The 18,330-nt window shown below is 45.5% G+C and overlaps 1 protein-coding gene across 1 annotated transcript in view; it reads right to left on the bottom strand.

Moving 5' to 3' along the window:
* Nucleotides 1–18,330, bottom strand: part of ldb3a (LIM domain binding 3a) — a gene marked incomplete at both ends in the record, with an annotated part of 145,563 nt that overhangs the window by 81,623 nt on the left and 45,610 nt on the right. Inside the window, 2 exons of the mRNA XM_080523011.1 lie at nucleotides 2,256–2,331; nucleotides 3,620–3,771. Of these exons, the coding sequence (XP_080379137.1) occupies nucleotides 2,256–2,331; nucleotides 3,620–3,771 (228 nt within the window). The remainder of the gene's footprint in view (nucleotides 1–2,255; nucleotides 2,332–3,619; nucleotides 3,772–18,330) is intronic.

Genomic DNA, 18,330 nt, shown 5'->3' with positions numbered 1-18,330 from the left:
TTGCGATGTCACTGGAAATGGAGATGTGGACAATGTGTTTTTTGACATAGTTGAACATGACCAGGTACCTTCTCCATAAAGGTATTTTTCGCTCCTTCTGTATAGCATAAACCAAAAAAATATAGGCCGAGATACATGTGACTATCGCTTATAGCTGTTGTTTCATGTGGTGCTGTTGATGTGGTGAAATTAGTAGCCTATGGCTAATTACAACGTGTAAGTCAATCGCTGTGTGGACATGATTCGCGCGTGTGCATGAGAACATTTCACACTGTAATTTTGGAGACCCCCACAAAGCTCAGCTTATAACTCAAACCCTGATTATGGGAAATGTAGTAAACTGGCATGAGAAATGTAGGAAATTGGTACACGGTGGTACACTCGACGTACGCTCGACTATGAAACCTCAAACGTCAGCGGACAGTCCGTGCGGAGTCCAGTCCGCTCACAGTACGTCCGACTTTGAGAGAGCCTTAAGAATACACCCCTGACGCTAAACCTGAACGTTCTAAACCTGAACGTTCTAAACCTGAATGTTCTAAACCTGAACGTTCTAAACCTGAACGTTCTAAACCTGAATGTTGTAAACCTGAACATTCTAAACCTGAACGTTGTAAACCTGAAGTTTGTAAACCTGAACGTTGTAAACCTGAACGTTCTAAACCTGAACGTTGTAAACCTGAACGTTCTAAACCTGAACGTTTTAAACCTGAATGTTCTAAACCTGAATGTTGTAAACCTGAACGTTCCAAACCTGAACGTTCTAAACCTGAACGTTCTAAACCTGAACGTTCTAAACCTGAATGTTCTAAACCTGAATGTTCCGAGACTCTTTCCCGCCTTCTGTCCCAGGAGGGTTTCTGATTGGCTAGCAGAGCAGAGCAGAGCTCTGGAGCTAGGAGCTAGGAGATAGGAGGTAGAAGGTAGGAGGTAGGAGATAGGAGCTAGGAGCTAGGAGATAGGAGATAGAAGGTAGGAGATAAGAGATAGGAGACAGGAGATAGGAGATAGGAGGTAGGAGATAGGAGATAGGAGGTAGGAGAGAGGAGATAGGAGGTAAGAGATAGGAGATAGGAGATAGGCGGTAGGAGATAGGACGTAGGAGGTAGGAGATAGGAGGTAGGAGGTAGGAGGTAGGAGGTAGGAGATAAGAGGTAGGAGACAGGATATAGGAGATAGGAGGTAGGAGATAGGAAATAGGAGATAGGAGATAGGAGGTAGGAGATAGGAGATAGGAGATAGGAAATAGGAGGTAGGATGTAGGAGATAGGAGGAAGGAGATAGGAGGTAGGAGAGGAGATAGGAGATATGAGGTAGGAGATAGGAAATAGGAGATAGGAGATAGGAGGTAGGAGATAGGAAATAGGAGATAGGAGATAGGAGGTAGGAGATAGGAGATAGGAGATAGGAAATAGGAGGTAGGATGTAGGAGATAGGAGGAAGGAGATAGGAGGTAGGAGAGGAGATAGGAGGTAGGAGACGAGATAGGAGATAGGAGGAAGGATGTAGGAGATAGGAGGTAGGAGGTAGGAGATAGGAGGTAGGAGATAGGAAATAGGAGATAGGAGATAGGAGGTAGGAGATAGGAGATAGGAGATAGGAAATAGGAGGTAGGATGTAGTAGATAGGAGATAGGAGGAAGGAGATAGGAGATAGGAGGTAGGAGAGGAGATAGGAGATAGGAGGTAGGAGATAGGAGATAGGAGGTAGGAGATAGGAGATAGGAGGAAGGAGACAGGAGATAGGAGGAAGGAGATAGGAGATAGGATGTAGGAGAGGAGATAGGAGATAGGAAATGGGAGGTAGGAGATAGGAGATAGGAGATAGGAAATAGGAGGTAGGAGAGGAGATAGAAGATAGAAGGAAGGAGATAGGAGATAGGAGGTAGGAGATAGGAGATAGGAGGAAGGAGACAGGAGATAGGAGGAAGGAGATAGGAGATAGGATGTAGGAGAGGAGATAGGAGATAGGAGGCAGGAGACGAGATAGGAGGTAGGAGAGGAGATAGGAGATAGGAGATAGGAGGAAGGAGATAGGAGATAGGATGTAGGAGAGGAGATAGGAGATAGGAGGCAGGAGACGAGATAGGAGGTAGGAGAGGAGATAGGAGGTAGGAGAGGAGATAGGAGATAGGAGATAGGAGGAAGGAGATAGGAGATAGGAGGTAGGAGAGGAGATAGGAGATAGGAGTTAGGAGATAGGAGGTAGGAGAGGAGATAGGAGGTAGGAGGTAGGAGATAGGTCTCCCTGCGTACCTTCTGGTGAGGGATCATGGGTATGGGGGAGTTGAGGCTTGGTATTGCCATGGGAACCGGGACTGGCCGCTTTGACCTGCAAAAGAACCAAAATGGCGAGAAAACGTGTTTCCCTGACACAAGCTGTAATTTCATACACATACTGTGTGTGTGTGTGTGTGTGTGTGTGTGTGTGTGTGTGTGTGTGTGTGTGTGTGTGTGTGTCTGTGTGTCTGTGTGAGTGTGAGGAAGTGGTTTGGACTGAACTCTCATACCACAAGAGACATAATTGTTCAGCCTAAACAGAAGGGAGGGTTTGGGGTTCCAAACGTGGAATGGATATGTAACGCCACACGCCTCTCACACTTGTTGAACATGCTGAACAGCAATGACAAGACCGTCAGGCAGCTTGCGAGGTCCTCCCTGTTTCTGGACATGGAACGCCGCAAAGTTCCCCTGGCAAGAGAGGGCGAGCCCAGCCTCCTGGGCTTCAAGAGGAAGCCGAATTTGAAGAGGGACACCCACTCCGCTGGCTTTGGGGTCTGGTCAGATTGGCCTGACCTCAATGACCTCTGTGTGAGGACTGGAGTTTCCCTGGACTGGGTGAGGTCTGACTCAGGCACCGTAACAGTGTCTGAGGATATAGTAGCTGACTGCTCAACCTCAGTAAGGGCTACCATCGTTGACACAGAACATCAGTTGTCACCAGATCACACACGGAGGCACCTCGTCTTGACACAAAGGCAGCAACAACACTGGACTGGTTTAAAACTGCAGGGAAAGCTAGCTTGCCTCCCTACTGCTGATCATTCTGATTCACACTCCAGATTCAAGAACCATGCAGTAGATGAGGAGATAGTTCTGATATTTTCTCAAGTGTCTCTGCTAATACACCGGATATTGTTGTTGTCGATGAGGACAGTAGAGATGTGACCATCTTGGAAGTAAGCTGTGCGTTCGACTGTAATTTAGAGGAGGCATTTCTTTCCAAGGTTGTGAAGTACCAACCACTCAAGGATGTAATTGAACAGCTTGGTTACAGATGTAAACTGCTTGAGTTTATATTTGGAAGCCTTGGAAGTGTCCACAGACTAGTTGTCAGGGGTTTGCAGACAGCAGGAATTCCTAAGCCTAAAGCGAAGGCCCTGGCAAAATTCTGCTCAATATTTGCAATAATTGGCAGCCGGCACATATGGAGGAGAAGGTGTTACCTGTCTTAGATTCAGACTGAAACACATTGAGCAACCGAGTGTCCTATGCTGATGCATCTATTCATGTTTGTGTTCAAGAATTTGTAATGTGAACGCAAATAAAGATACTAAAATGTGTGTGTGTGAGTGTGTGTGTGTGTGTGTGTGTGTGTGTGTGTGTGTGTGTGTGTGTACCTCTGCATGGTGAGTGCCAGGTTGAAGCTGGCAGACTTGATCTTGTTCTGGGCCTCCAGGTGGGTCATCCCCTCTGTGCCCACCCCCTCGATGGCCACGATCACGTCCCCCTGCACCAGGCTGCCCTGCGCTGCCTTGCTGCCTGGTGTGATCTGGACACACACACACACACACACACACACACACACACACACACACACACATCAGTCAAGTTTCAGGTTTATTGTTACGTCACATTACACAAGTGTAAGAGAGAAAACATCTTAGAGCAGAGGTGGCTAGCCACTTTAGAGGGTAAAATAACTATGAAATAAAAAGATGACTGATTAATAACACATTAATAACACATTAATAACACATTAATACCACCACACCCAGGATGCTAGCCTTCAGGGCTGATAACACCCAGCCAGGTGGTGAGAATGGGGACCTTCGCCCCTCTGACCCTCAACACAGGTGCCCCCCAGGGCTGTGTCCTGAGTCATCTCCTCTACGCCTCAACACCCACGACTGCGTGGCCACACATGGCTCTACCTCAGTGATTAAATTCGCTGATGACACGACAGTGATTGGCCGCCTGTTCACCGACAACGACGAGACGGTCTACAGGAGAGAGGTGGACCGCCTGGCTCAGTACAGCCAGGAGAACTACCTCTCTCTCAACACTGACAAGACCAAGGAGCTGCTGGTGGACTTCAGGAGGAAAGGTCAGGAACAGGACCCCATCACCATCAACGGGTCAACAGGACCCCATCACCATCAACGGGTCAGCCGTAGAGAGGGTCAGCAGTTTTAAGTTCCTTGGCATCCATATATCTGATGACCTCACCTGGGACGTGCATACCAAACATCATCTCCGATGACCTCACCTGGGACGTGCATACCAAACATCATCCCTGATGACCTCACCTGGGACATGCATACCAAACAGGTGGTGAAAAAGGCACATCAGCGCCTCTTTCACCTCAGGTGGTTAAAGACGTTTGTCATGGGGTCCAAGACCCTGCGGTCCTTCTACAGAGGCACAACCGAGAGCATCCTGACTGGGTGCATCACTGCCTGGCACGGCAACTGACCTGCCCTCAACCACAGAGCGCTACAGAGGGTGGGCGGGCAGCCGAGCGCATCACTGGATGTAAGTTTCCCTCCATCCAGGATATATACGACAAACGTATGCAAAGCCTGGAGGATCATCAAAGACCCCAGCCACCCCAACCACAGCCTGTTAGACCCCAACCACAGCCTGTTTGAACCGATGCCGTCCAAAAGGTGAAGCCTCTTCCGGAGCCTCAGGGCCAAAACTCAGAGAGTAACAAACAGCTACTTCCCCCAGGCGATCAGGCTCATGACCAAGCCCACTGTAGACAATTGACTATCATCCCCAAGCACACCCCATGTATACAGACTACAATAACCTTATAGTCCAGTCAATCTAACTCAAAAAAAGGACCAACCCAGGAGAAATTGCAATAGTAATGTTTCATAGTTTTTATTGTTCCTAATACCCTCCTGCATCATATATTAAAAGTCTTACTTGATTAATGTATTGGATCATACTTTTTTCAAGGTCAAAAGAGATTAAACAATGTTTTAGAGTGACGCCATCTGGGTAAAATGGTGTTAATATTGGAGGGCCTATGTATACCTATCCAACATATTTGGTGTCTTTTCCTATGTTTTGGGGGTCAATCTTTCCAATAAAACACTTTTTCAGAGGATATTCTTAAGTCTTATACCTGTATTAGGGGTACAACTACCCCAACACCCACTTATTTGCCAAATGTGACGCCAGACAATGTTTTCATCAATCAGTTGCCTACATAAACTCTCAGTTTTTTACATATTCTGAAGCTACAGATTGTAAGCTTTCAAATGATGTGTCATACATTGAAATCGGACAGAAGTTGAAGACGACACAAGTATTTGAATGTTGGTACACCTCAAACACAGAATGGGAGAAAAGTCACAACAAACGCTGCTAACAGCTAGCGGCTAAGAATGGCACATAGCTACGAACATCTAACTGCATTTTTATAACATCACAACATGCTGAGAGAACATCAACATGCTAAAAACACATAACTACACATAATTAGATGATCACACAGTCCTTGCTTTTGAACACAAACAAAAAAGAGAGTATAGGCCAATGCACACGGCGTGCGATTTTGTCGCAAGACAACATTTGATTCTCAATTCACACCATCGAAGTGTGTGGGTGTGAATGGAGAATCGAATGTTGTCGTGTGACAAAATCGCATCGCACGCCGTGTGCATTGTCTCATTCAAAACAATGGAATTGAATTCGGCGGTGCGACAAAATCGCCGCTGTGTGCATTGGCCTTATGTTCACAAGTCAAGTCTCCCTTACCAGTAGCCTAAGGCAGAGGAGAACAGTGAATTAAATCCACACGTTATAAGTATTTAGTGATCGTTAAACTTTATTAGGCCTATATTGAGTGGGTACTTTAAAACTTAAAGTTGAGTGTTATGAGGAAAAAAAAAAGAAAACCAAATATTGTTGACACAATAAGTTTCACTTTAATTTTATGTGACTAGTTTATCCCTAGACTGGCTTGCGTCACAAATGTTCCTTATCATGTGTCACGCCCCACCCCCATCCTGTGAATTATATTATTGGTCCCCCACAATATATCACTGTAAACACAACTTGATGCATCATTGATGTAATTTCAATAAAAATACACAATGAAAACACCACTCCCAGTCTGTCATTGGTAAGTAGTTCAAACACAGATGTTAGACATTTCTCAAAATCAAAATGTCTAGTTGACAGTCTGTATCACCTTGGGTTTGGCTGAAGTGCTGCAGTAGCTGAGAAACTTGAGGTACATGGATTCACACCTGGGCACTTCATGCAATATGTTGCTGATAATGCTGACCATAATATCTGAACAATTGATGGCCATGGAATGTTCTATGGCATGGGAATTATTGTATGCATCACCCGCAGAATTGAACACGCTTCCATCATTCCACGTATCAAGTTGACAGCAAAGGACCTAACAGATGTCGGACGCATTAACATTGTTCCATATGTACAGAAGTCTGGGGGCTTAGTGTACACACCAAATACGGTGCCCAAAATGCTCGAAGGAAAAGCAGTTGCCAGGGCCATACGAGGTCATTTCCTGGTTGATGAAGCACTGAACACCCTACTGGCAGCGAAAACTTTTCATGTCAAACTGCCTGTCCCAAACAAAGCAAACTATGCTGTGGACTCAGAGGATGTGTCAGAGTTGACTCAAGATGGTACCGTTGCTGATGACAGCGAGGACACAGTTTCTGATCAGCCAGATGGAGAATCCACAGACCATGCCAAAGTACCAGCGGAACTAGCATCACGCTGGGAGGTACCCCGGTGGCCTCCGTGGAGTCATGCCGCTTTCTAGGCATGACCATCTCCCGGGACCTCAAGTGGGAGCCGAACACCGAGGCCCTCACGAAGAAGGCCCAGAAGAGGATATTCTTCCTCCGGCAGATGAGGAAATTCAGGCTGCCGAGGTCCATGATGATCCAGTTTTACACGGCCATCATAGAGTCCATCCTCACCCACTCCATCATCACCTGGTTCCCTGCTGCAACGACCAAGGACAAGGCCAAGTTGCAGCGGGTGATACGTTCAGCAGAGAGGGTGATCGGCTGTCCCTTGCCCTCCCTCAACTCCCTGCATGACACCAGGGCTCTGAGGAGGGCAAGGAAGATCATGGCAGATCATGGCAGACCCCTTCCACCCCGGCCACGGCCTCCTCACCCTGCTTCCCTCTGGAAGAAGGTTGCGGCTGCCTAAGACATTAAAGGCCCGCCACAGGCTCAGTTTCTTCCCCTCAGCCGCCAGGCTGCTAAATGACTCTGGCTTTCCCCTCCCCCCCGCCTCCAAGTCTGCCCAGGACATAACATGCACTGGACCTTGAATAACTCTGCACTGCACTTTATATACAGCACTATTCATGCACTGTCTGTCCTGTGTTGTCCTGTTTTTGCCTGTCTTTGCATTTGTATTTGTACTTGTTTTGTTCATGTATATGTGAAAAAAGCATAAATGCACCTTCTGTAAATGCCAAAGCAAATTCCTACATGTGTCAAGCATAATGGCAATAAACGTTATCTGGATCTGAAAAAGCAGAAGCCTCAGATCTGTATGACAGTGTTATGGCTGCCACCGCAACCGGGACAAATGCAAGTGCACTACTCCAGATCATAGCTCAGCGTTTGGGGGCAGAGAAGACAACCATGGTAGATGACCGGCAGCAGCATTGTGGCTACAGTACATGGAGATGATCGACCTAGTCTGTGCATTCATTGGATCGGAGAGAACTGGAAATTGGGATCAGCACCTTGATACCCTGACAGACATGATGCCATTCAAGGCTGCCTCCGGACATAACTTGTATGTAAAATCATTGACCATATACCTCCAGAAAATGCACCAACTAGAAGACACATATCCCCAAGTTTACAAACGATTTCAGGAAGATGGTCTGCAAGTTGTTCGTAGATCAAATGAATACTGGGCCGGACTATCCCCCGACCTTGTAATAGAACAAGCCCTCGTGCGAAGTATGAAAACAACCGGAGGACTGACACAGGGAAGGAGTATGTCTGAAACACAACGTTTGGTCTGGGTTCTTTCCAACCCTGCAACATCTGAAATCAACAATGCAATGAAAGAAGTGACAGGGGTAAACTATGAAACTAGTGAACAGCACAAGGACCTTTCTGCATCAAGACAGGCACGAGACAACGCTGACACTATCAAAATACTTCAATTGTTGGAGTCACAAAATCCGTTTGCCGGGTATGAACACCTTCAGCACCTAATCACTGGTTTCCAAATCCACAGTCAAACTGAACAAAGAAGAAGTTGTCCATATTGATCATCAAGTTACAGGTTGTTTGCAACAACATCTTATTCGCGCATGCCATGCTTGGCTGTGATACAACATCCAGACTCTTTGGGGTTGGGAAAGGGGTATCTCTGTGTCTGGTTAGCGAAAACGACTCATTCAGAGTACAGGCCAGCATTTTTCAAAAACAATCTGCTACCAAGGAAGAAATTGCTGCTGCAGGGGAAAGGGCAATGAACTAATATACCAATATACTAATACTAATCTACAAAGGTGCCGAAACGGATTCTCTCAATGACCTCAGGCTGAAAAGTTTCTATACTAAAGTGACTGACAGCAAAACGGCTATCCACCCTTGCAACTTGCCACCAACATGGTCGTCTGCCATGCTTCACAGCTTCAGAGTGTACCATCAGGTTCAGGAATGGATGGGAAACTCGCTACCACCAGAGGAATGGGGCTGGAGGATCCAAGACTCATGCCTCATTCCCATCCATTCCGACCAGGACCTTGCTCCTCAATACTTGTTGGAGCTTGTGCGCTGTAATTGCAAGTCAGGTTGTGGCACTATGTGCTGCAAATGCCGTTGTCAAGGACTTGATTGCTCTGTAGCCTGTTCAGAATGCAGAGGTGTATGCGCGAATATGTCGGCACAACATTTGGATGAGGACATGGAGTGAAGGTTACATGTAGGCCTACAGTAAAGGCATATTTCAAGCTTGGTCTAAAAACAGTTTTTAATAGGTTTATAGGTTTATATGGTTTATTTCTCATTTAAGGGTTTAATCTGTATATGATATGCAACATGGTTTTCATGGAAAAACATTAACATTTCTGTATGTTCAGAAATGTCAATGATAATACATGTGTTATAAACTAATTTGATTGACTTTGTTTGAATAAAATAAAATAAAACTATAAAATAAAATAAAATAAAACTATATCATTGTGGGTTAAGGGTACCCCCAAGGGGGTAATGGCCATTTTCTCAAAAATAGTTTTTTTTCTCATACTCTGAGCCAGAAATCTCCACTTCAGTAGCACTTGCATACACCAAACTTTCCAGTTGTATTCCTATCTACATTCCGAGGTCTGCTATAGAGGGGTTTGTTAATATATCATTCATAGCCTGATTTATGTAACATTTACTCCTAAAAACATGGCAAAATGTTATAGAGGACCTTGACTCTAATATGACAACAAGATGAAACAATAATTTTTAACCTGGCTTTATCCAATGTTCAGATTTCAGATTTTGAATGTTATGCAAATTAGCACATATTTAATTAGATAATGCCTAATTTGCATATTTAAACATAATATTTCAGAAAACTTGTAATACAAAAAAATTTAGTCTTAATGTAAGTGATTAACTGGTGAAGTTTCATGGTGATATCTATTAGTTGATTTTTTTATCCTATTAACTGGCTGTGTTGCGCCTGGCACAAAAACCCACATTGTCGATCCCTGAATTTACCTTGATCCAATAAATATTAAGACTAAGACTTTTAATATGTTATTTGGTTGAGATCACATCTTCTTCAGGGCAGGGTAGGCTACGCAGTATGCAGGCTAATGTCGCGCAGCTGCTGCCTCTCTGTTGGACTCTGGTACTGCACGTTACTCACGAGCTATTTTTATTTTATTTTTTTTATTATTTTTTTAAGTAAAACATTCGGGGCTTTTCAGAAAACATCCGGGGCTTGAGCCCCAGTAGCCACCCCCTAGCGCCGCCCCTGCAGATGACACCACCATGGTTGGTCTCATCAGTGACAATGACGAGACTGCCTACCGGAGGGAGGTCGGCCGCCTGGTGTCCTCGTCTGCAGCCAATAACCTGGAACTCCAAGACAGTGGAGGTGATTAGGGACTTTCGGAAAAAGGCCCCAACTCACTCTCCACTGGTCATCAATAACTCCCCTGTCACAATAATGGATGAATTCAAGTTTCTGGGCACTACCATCTCCAACAAACTAAAATGGGATAACAACATCACCCATTTAGTTAAAAAAGGCCAGCAGCGCTTGTTCTTCCTCCGTCAGCTGAAGAGACTCCACATCAGTCGTCACATCCTGGTCCAGTTCTACAGGGCCGTCATAGAGAGCATCCTAACATCTTCCATCACTGTCTGGTACGACTCTGCGTCTGCCTGATCCAAGGCCAAGCTACAAAGAGTCGTACGGACAGCTGAGCAGATCATCGGCTGCCCCCTGCCTCCCATCACAGACCTTAGGTCCAGATCACTGAAGAGAGCACGCAAGATTGTGGCTGACCCCTCACATCCAGCTCACAGCTTGTTTACATTACTCCCTTCTGGACAGCGCTACAGGGCCACCAGGACAAAAACATCAAGACACTTGAACAGTTTTTTCCCCAAAGCCAGAGCCCTTCTCAATAACAGCTGATCATTATACCTTGCACTTTACATGTTCTTGGAATGGAATGGACTTTATTTGTCATTGCTACAGTACAGGTACCAAACAACGAAATTTAGGAGGGGTGGCTCCCCTGGTGTTAGGAAAGGGGAAAAAAACACATTTTAGAAAAAGCATAAAAGCATAAAATCACAAGAAGGTAAGGAGCTGGTTTACATCAATAAAGGCTATGTACACAATCCACTGTACTATACTGCACAGATAGTCAACTAGGGTTGTCATATTGCACAAAAGTATTTTTTCACATTATTTTAAAGTGTCACAGTTTGCAGGCTTGAAAATGTACATGTTTGTGCCTCAGCACTAGCTGCCATACAATCCGTCCGGACTGTCCTGGGCCCAGAACTTAGGCCTTTTCTGTGTTCAGGGCCTTGACGTCCCTGTGGTAGAAGCAGTCCTTCAGTCTGTTTGTCTTAGCGGCCGGGGTCCTGTACCTCCTGTTGGAGGGCAGCTTGACAAAGTGTACGTGCCCAGGGTGGGTCGGGTCCCTGGAGATCTTGGAGGCCCTCCTGAGACAGCGTGTGTTGTACAGCTCCTCCAGAGAGGGGAGGGGGGCGCCGGTGATCTTCTGTGCTGTTCTCACGACTCTGTAGCGCGTTTCTCTCCGCTGTTGTGCAGCTGTGGAACCAGTTGGAGATGCCGTAGGTGAGGATGCTCTCCACTGCGCCGTGGCTTCGTTCTTGCACTTAGTTGTACAGTATTTACAGTATTTATTCATAATATCCACTCATATCCACAGTAGGGCTGCAACGATTAGTCGACATAATCGACGACGTCGATCATAAAAACTCGTCGACGTGGAATTTTAGTGTCGACTAATCATATATAATAAAAATAAAAAGTTTTTAACGGGAGCCATGCAAGAATCAGCTGGGTAAGTTTTAGCTAACGTTGTTAGCCAACTGGCTAACGTTATATTGTTAGGGTCGTAATGTTTATGTTAGCTTTACTGTTACATGTTGGAAAAACAACGTCTCATGGACAGGGCTGTACATGCTATGAGCGTTTGTGCTATTAATTTATTTGCCCTGTGGCACGCGTGTGACAGACAGAGGCGCTTGTATGTAACGTTACGTAGCAGGGGTTTTCCATGTTGAAGCCAGGAGAACGCGAGATGAAATGAAGTGAGGGGTGGTCGCTATTAAAATACCAGGTAGTCATGGTGGATGATCATGAATGATGCTTGATAAGTGAATGCTATTTCAATTATGTTGAGTCCACCAGCGAGCTGTCTGTAAGATAAACAGCGCCAAGCGTAGCCTACTAACGTGAGCTGTCTGTAGTCTAGCCAGCAATGCTAGCTAGCCAATCAACTAGCTCTGTGAGCAGCTGTAGCTTGGCGTAACGTTAGGTTAGATAGCTAGTTAAGCCGGATTTATGCTTCTGCGTCGGCATTTACGCGCAGCGAAAAGCCACACGACTAATCGGAAAAATAATCGACAGATTAGTCGACTACCAAAATAATCGTTAGTTGCAGCCCTAATCCACAGGTCCACAGAGGACGCCATCGCGACGACTCTCCACTCCACTCTATCCCACCTGGAGAGGGGAAACAGCTACGCGAGACTGCTCTTTGTGGACTTCAGCTCTGCCTTCAACACCATCCTTCCAGACAGGCTAGTGACCAAACTACTAGACCTGGGACTATCACACTCTATATGTGCATGGATCAAGGACTTCCTGTCCGACCGCCCCTAGAGGGTGCGGGTGGGCTCCCACACCTCCACAGCCCTCAGACTCAGCACTGGGTCCCCCCAGGGCTGCGTGCTAAGCCCCATCCTCTACAACCTCTACACCTACGACTTCACCCCCGTCCACCCCAGCAACTCCATCATAAAGTTTGCAGACGACACCACCGTGGTGGGCTGCATCTCGGGGGGGGACGAGGCGGCGTACAGGGATGAGGTAGAGCAGCTGAGCAAGCTGTGCAAGGTTAACAACCTGCTGCTGAACCAGTCAAAGACCCAGGAAATCATCGTGGACTTCAGGAGGAAAAAATCTGAGGTCCAGCCCCTGCTCATCGACGGAGAGAGCGTGGAGAGAGTCTCAACCCTCCGATTCCTGGGGGTGCACATACAGGATGACCTGTCCTGGAAGAACAACACAGCAGCCATCATCAAGAAGGCACAACAGCGGCTCTTCTTCCTGAGAGTCCTCAGGAAGGACCACAACAAGCAGGAGATACTGGTGGCGCAGTGGAGAGCATCCTCACCTACTGCATCTGCAACTGGTTCTCCAGCTGCACAGCCGCAGAGAGAAATGCGCTACAGAGAGTCGTGAGAACAGCCCAGAAGATCACCGGCGCCACCCTCCCCTCTCTGGAAGAGCTGTACAACACACGCTGCCTCAGGAAGGCCTCCAAGATCTCCAGAGACCCATCCCACCCTGGGTACGAACACTTTGCCCGGCTGCCCTCGAACAGGCGGTACAGGACCATGGCCGCAAGGACAAACAGACTGAAGCTCAGCTTCTACCCCAGGGCCATCCAGGCCCTGAACACAGCAAAGACCTAGGTTCTGGGCCCTGGACAGTCTGGACGGATTGATGGCAGCTGCTGGATTGAAAAATCAGGTGTAGTGCTGAGGCACAAATGTGTACATTTCAAGCCTGCAAACTGCGACACTTTAAATGAATGTGCAATAACACTATGTGCAATATGAAAACCCTAGGGTACATAAGGTTGCAGAGAAATAGGAAATGTTAGAATAGGTATAGCATAGCATAGAGTACAGCACAGTGTTTTATCTGTACAGTATAGTATAGTGAATACCTTTATTTATGTAAACCAGCTCCTTTCCCTTCTTGTTTTTTTTCTTTTTTTTTTCTTTCCTAGCACCAGGGGAGCCACCCCTCCCAAATGTCGTTGTTTGGTACCTGTACTATAGCAATGACAATAAAGACCATTCATTCATTCATTCATTCATTCATATTGGTACTGTATATTTTGTCTTGAGTATTGTCGTGTTGTCGTCTTGTTGTTGTATGTACTGTAGCTTGTTTAGTATGGTTGAATACCAAATCATGTTCCTAGTGCACTGCACATGGCGAATAAAGTTGAATTGAATTGAATTGAATTGAATTGAAATTGAATTGTGAACCCGAGCCGGTTCTCAGCAAACAACACTGACACAGGCAACCTAGTAGCGTTAGCGGCTAGCCAATGTTATTGGCAATGGCGTGCCGATAAAAAGAAACGGACACATTCCACACTCACCCGTCTTGTCTGTCCTATTGCAAAGAGTTGCTTAATTTCCAAAACAAAATTATACACGGAAGTCAAAGTACACACAACTAACAAACTAACAACAAACCGACGAAAGACAAGGGAAGACATGAGGGGATATAAGGGAGGACATGAGGGGATATAAGGGAGGACATGAGGGGATATACGAGAGGACATGAGGGGATATAATGGAGGACATGAGGGGATATAAGGGAAGACATGAGGGGATATAAGGGAAGACATGAGGGGATATAATGGAGGACATGAGGGGATATAATGGAGGACATGAGGGGATATAATGGAGGACATGAGGGGATATAAGAGAGGACATGAGGGGATATAATGGAGGACATGAGGGGATATAAGAGAGGACATGAGGGGATATAAGAGAGGACATGAGGGGATATAATGGAGGACATGAGGGGATATAAGAGAGGACATGAGGGGATATAATGGAGGACATGAGGGGATATAATGGAGGACATGAGGGGATATAATGGAGGACATGAGGGGATATAATGGAGGACATGGGGGTATATAATGGAAGACATGAGGGGATATAAGAGAGGACATGAGGGGATATAATAGAGGACATGAGGGGATATAACGGAGGACATGAGGGGATATAATGGAGGACATGAGGGGATATAAGAGAGGACATGAGGGGATATAATGGAGGATACTCCTGGTCTAGTGGATAGTAGGGCTTTTTTTGGCGGCAGCTTAACCAATGGCACGCGAGGAATAAGTGTGCAAGTTTTTTGGGGAAACGTTGTCTCTCATCCCCACCCATCGTATTCCCTCACCCTGCATCTGATCCTGATGTTATAGAAGCAGCGTAGCAGCAGGGTAGAAGCGAGGTAAAGGGGTACGCAAGCCAGTCTATTCGCTCTGAGAGCGCCTGTGGGCACACTGGGCTCAACACCATAAAGGGACCAAGTAATTTGATTGGACTAGAGGTATTCCATGACTGCTGATCAGATTTCCGGAGTGAATTTACGAACGCAGCATGTTTTTTCATAACATGAAACTTGAAGTTTTAAAGTACCCACTCAATATAATAAACAACAGTTTAACGATCAATAAATATTTATAATTTGTGATTTGGATTCACTATTCTCGTTTGCCATAGGCTACTGGTGAGAGAGACTTTTGTAAATACTTTCGTTTTGGGACATGTTCGTGTTTGGGGCTGTGTGGTCATGGGTATGTGTTTCTAGCATGTCGATGTTCTATCAGCATGTTGTGATGTTATACCAATTAAGAAGATGAATGGCTGAAAAAGCGGGGAAAACCAAATACGACATCTAAAGTCTGGAATGATTATATTTCAAAACAAGGCTTCACTTTAACTCCCAGAGGGCTATGACTATTACCAAGTCTATCGCTGGGTTTATTTGCAAGGACCTTCGCCTGTACAGTGTTGTGGAAAACAAAGGCAGGGCTCTCAAGTCTCACGCATTGGGCGTGAGACACACGCATTTCAACCCGTTCACACGCTCACACGCCACACCTTGTATTTCTCACGCAGAGAAATTACCAGGGGCGCCCACCAAGTTGCGCCGCTATTTTTAAAAATAAAACAGGTAGAGAATCAAGTGAGTTCCCTCTGGTTCCCCTAGAGTTCGCACCAGCTAATCAAATAAAAAAAATATAGCTACCGAACAGCCAATCAGAAAATAATAGCATTGCTGTATCCGGGTAACATTTTGATATCCCCGCTACAACAAACAACGTTCTGATTCCAACGACACGGGCTGACTGGAGCTATTGTTTCAGATGCTCGCTACACAGAAGAGGACAGATTATTTGAATTGATCATTCACATCTCGAAGTGACTACAGACTGGTCGACGTGGGAGAAGACCATATCCATTGACGCTGAGACTGTGTGTGTGTGTGATTTCTTTTCTTTTTTTGTACAAATTGATGTCATTTATCAGATCAGACCCCGTCCCCCCCCCGCCGCCGCCAAAATCTCACTCTGAACTCTGTTCAAAACTTGAGAGCCCTGCAAAGGTTTCTGCCAAACCACGTTATGAAATAGCAGTTAACACAGATATTGTGATGTTCGTTGATGAATTGTCTTATAAATGTATCGATTATCACAAAATCTATGTACCGCGATACTATCGATACGAGGGGCAAAAGCGTTTGAATCCTTGAATGATTAAAAGCATCTGCTAAATCTCCTTTGTCTTAGGAGGTAGAGGCTGTAGACAGACAGAGGTAACTGACAGCTAACAGCTAACTGACAGTTAACAGCTAACAGGCAGCTAACAGCTAACTGACAGCTAACAGGTAACTGACAGCCAGTGGCGCCGGCAGGATTAGATTTCATAGTACGCACAGAAACGTAGCAAAACTTTGCAGACTAACCTACAATATAGGTTGGATGGTTGTATCACCTATAACACGCTCTACACAGAGCGCAGCAACACAAACATTAACTATAATACATATGGACATGTATGTTGACACATGTAAGACAACATCTTCCAAAAATGTATTTTCTCTGCTGCAACTGTCGTATATTTCTACTTAAACACACACACATGCATAGATAGTATGATAGGGGCCGGGGACGGCCCTCATGACCATCTAGATAGTGTGATAGGCTATGGCCTGTGACTGTATTTGCATATTGTGATGAACCAGGGTGAGACCCAAAGATCTATGTAGTATGTATGATCTATGTATGAATATGTAGTATATTTTAAACACACACACACACACACTCTGGCCTTCATGAGGGGTTGGGCAAACACACACACACACACTCTGGCCTTCATGAGGGGTTGGGCAAACACACACACACACACACACACACTGATCATTAACAGATGTCTCTCCCCTGGCCCCTGGACCAGCTATCAGAGACCTCTGGGGGTTGGACCCTTGTCACACACACACACACACACACACACACACACACACACACACACACACACACACACACACATACACTCTGGCCCCTCCCCTCTTGAACAAAACGGGCAGGGGAGGGAGAGAGCTTTCTCTTTCCAGCCCAGGCCAGCGGAGAACAGACATGTATGTATGTATGTAACTTGGATTAAATCGTCTTAAACTCAATAACTGTTCTTTGATTCATAACCAACAATAATTAACATCATAACTGAACACGTAAAATCGCTGGCAACCCCGGCGCTTGGTTGCGGCGCTTAGATGGACACTGGCCCCCGCGATGATAGCCTTCCCTGCTTTCTCCACAGCCATTGGATGAATCTAATTTTAGAAAAGCGTTTTAGGCAATCAAAATGAAATATGCGGGACATCGTCCCAATTTGCGGGACGCACCAAAAGTCGTGAAAATGCTGTGCAGTGACATCTGGTCACCCTATACTAGACACTAACTTAGGCAGCTAGTTGAATGAAAATGATTTGAGCGCCAGAAATCAAGATCAAATGAGTCAGTGACATGTCAAATCAAATCAAATGTATTTACAGTAGTGACAGTGACGTAAACACCAATCATTGGCCTTTATGTAATGTTTCAAACTAACGGGTTGAGTGATTGGCTGAACGCAACGTGAAAGAGTTGCGTTAAGCGCGTTTATTACAGAAAAAAAAAAAAACGTTAAAAAAAATTGTACGCACAGTGCGTACAGGATTCCGGCTGCCGGCGCCACTGCTGACAGCTAACAGCTAACAGCTAACTGACAGCTAACAGCTAACAGACAGCTAACAGCTAACTGACAGCTAACAGCTAACAGCTAACTGACAGCTAACAGTAAGGTGACCAGATTTCTCAGATGCAATCTGGGGACATTTCCAACTTTTTAGGAAAAATGTATACATTTTATCATGATGAAATACAGAAACGGGGACAATTGCTGTTTCATTTATTTTGACCTTATTTTGACCAATGTATACACATTCAAGCGAGAATACTCAAGTGTAACAACTGGAATGTGCCTCTCAACATTAGTGTCAGTGTACTGTAAGTGGTATTAAAAGTAATTCTTAGAACTGTTCAGGTTGACGAGCCAACCATCAACCAAGCGGGGGGTCTGGGGGTCCTCCCCCAGAAAAAAAGAGGATTTAACACTTAATTTCCTGCATTCTGGTGAATTTGTACACACTATTGTGCTTTTTATGCCCATTTTTATCTCCACTACCCTACTCATACTTTAAGCCTAACATAATGTTGTATGATGTTGAAAGA

The sequence above is a fragment of the Nansenia antarctica genome, assembly GCF_963989245.1.
Source record: "Nansenia antarctica genome assembly, chromosome: 2".
NCBI lineage: Eukaryota > Metazoa > Chordata > Actinopteri > Argentiniformes > Microstomatidae > Nansenia > Nansenia antarctica.
The sequence above is the reverse complement of the archived record's forward strand: the minus strand, read 5'-3'. Positions and strand labels throughout refer to the sequence as shown.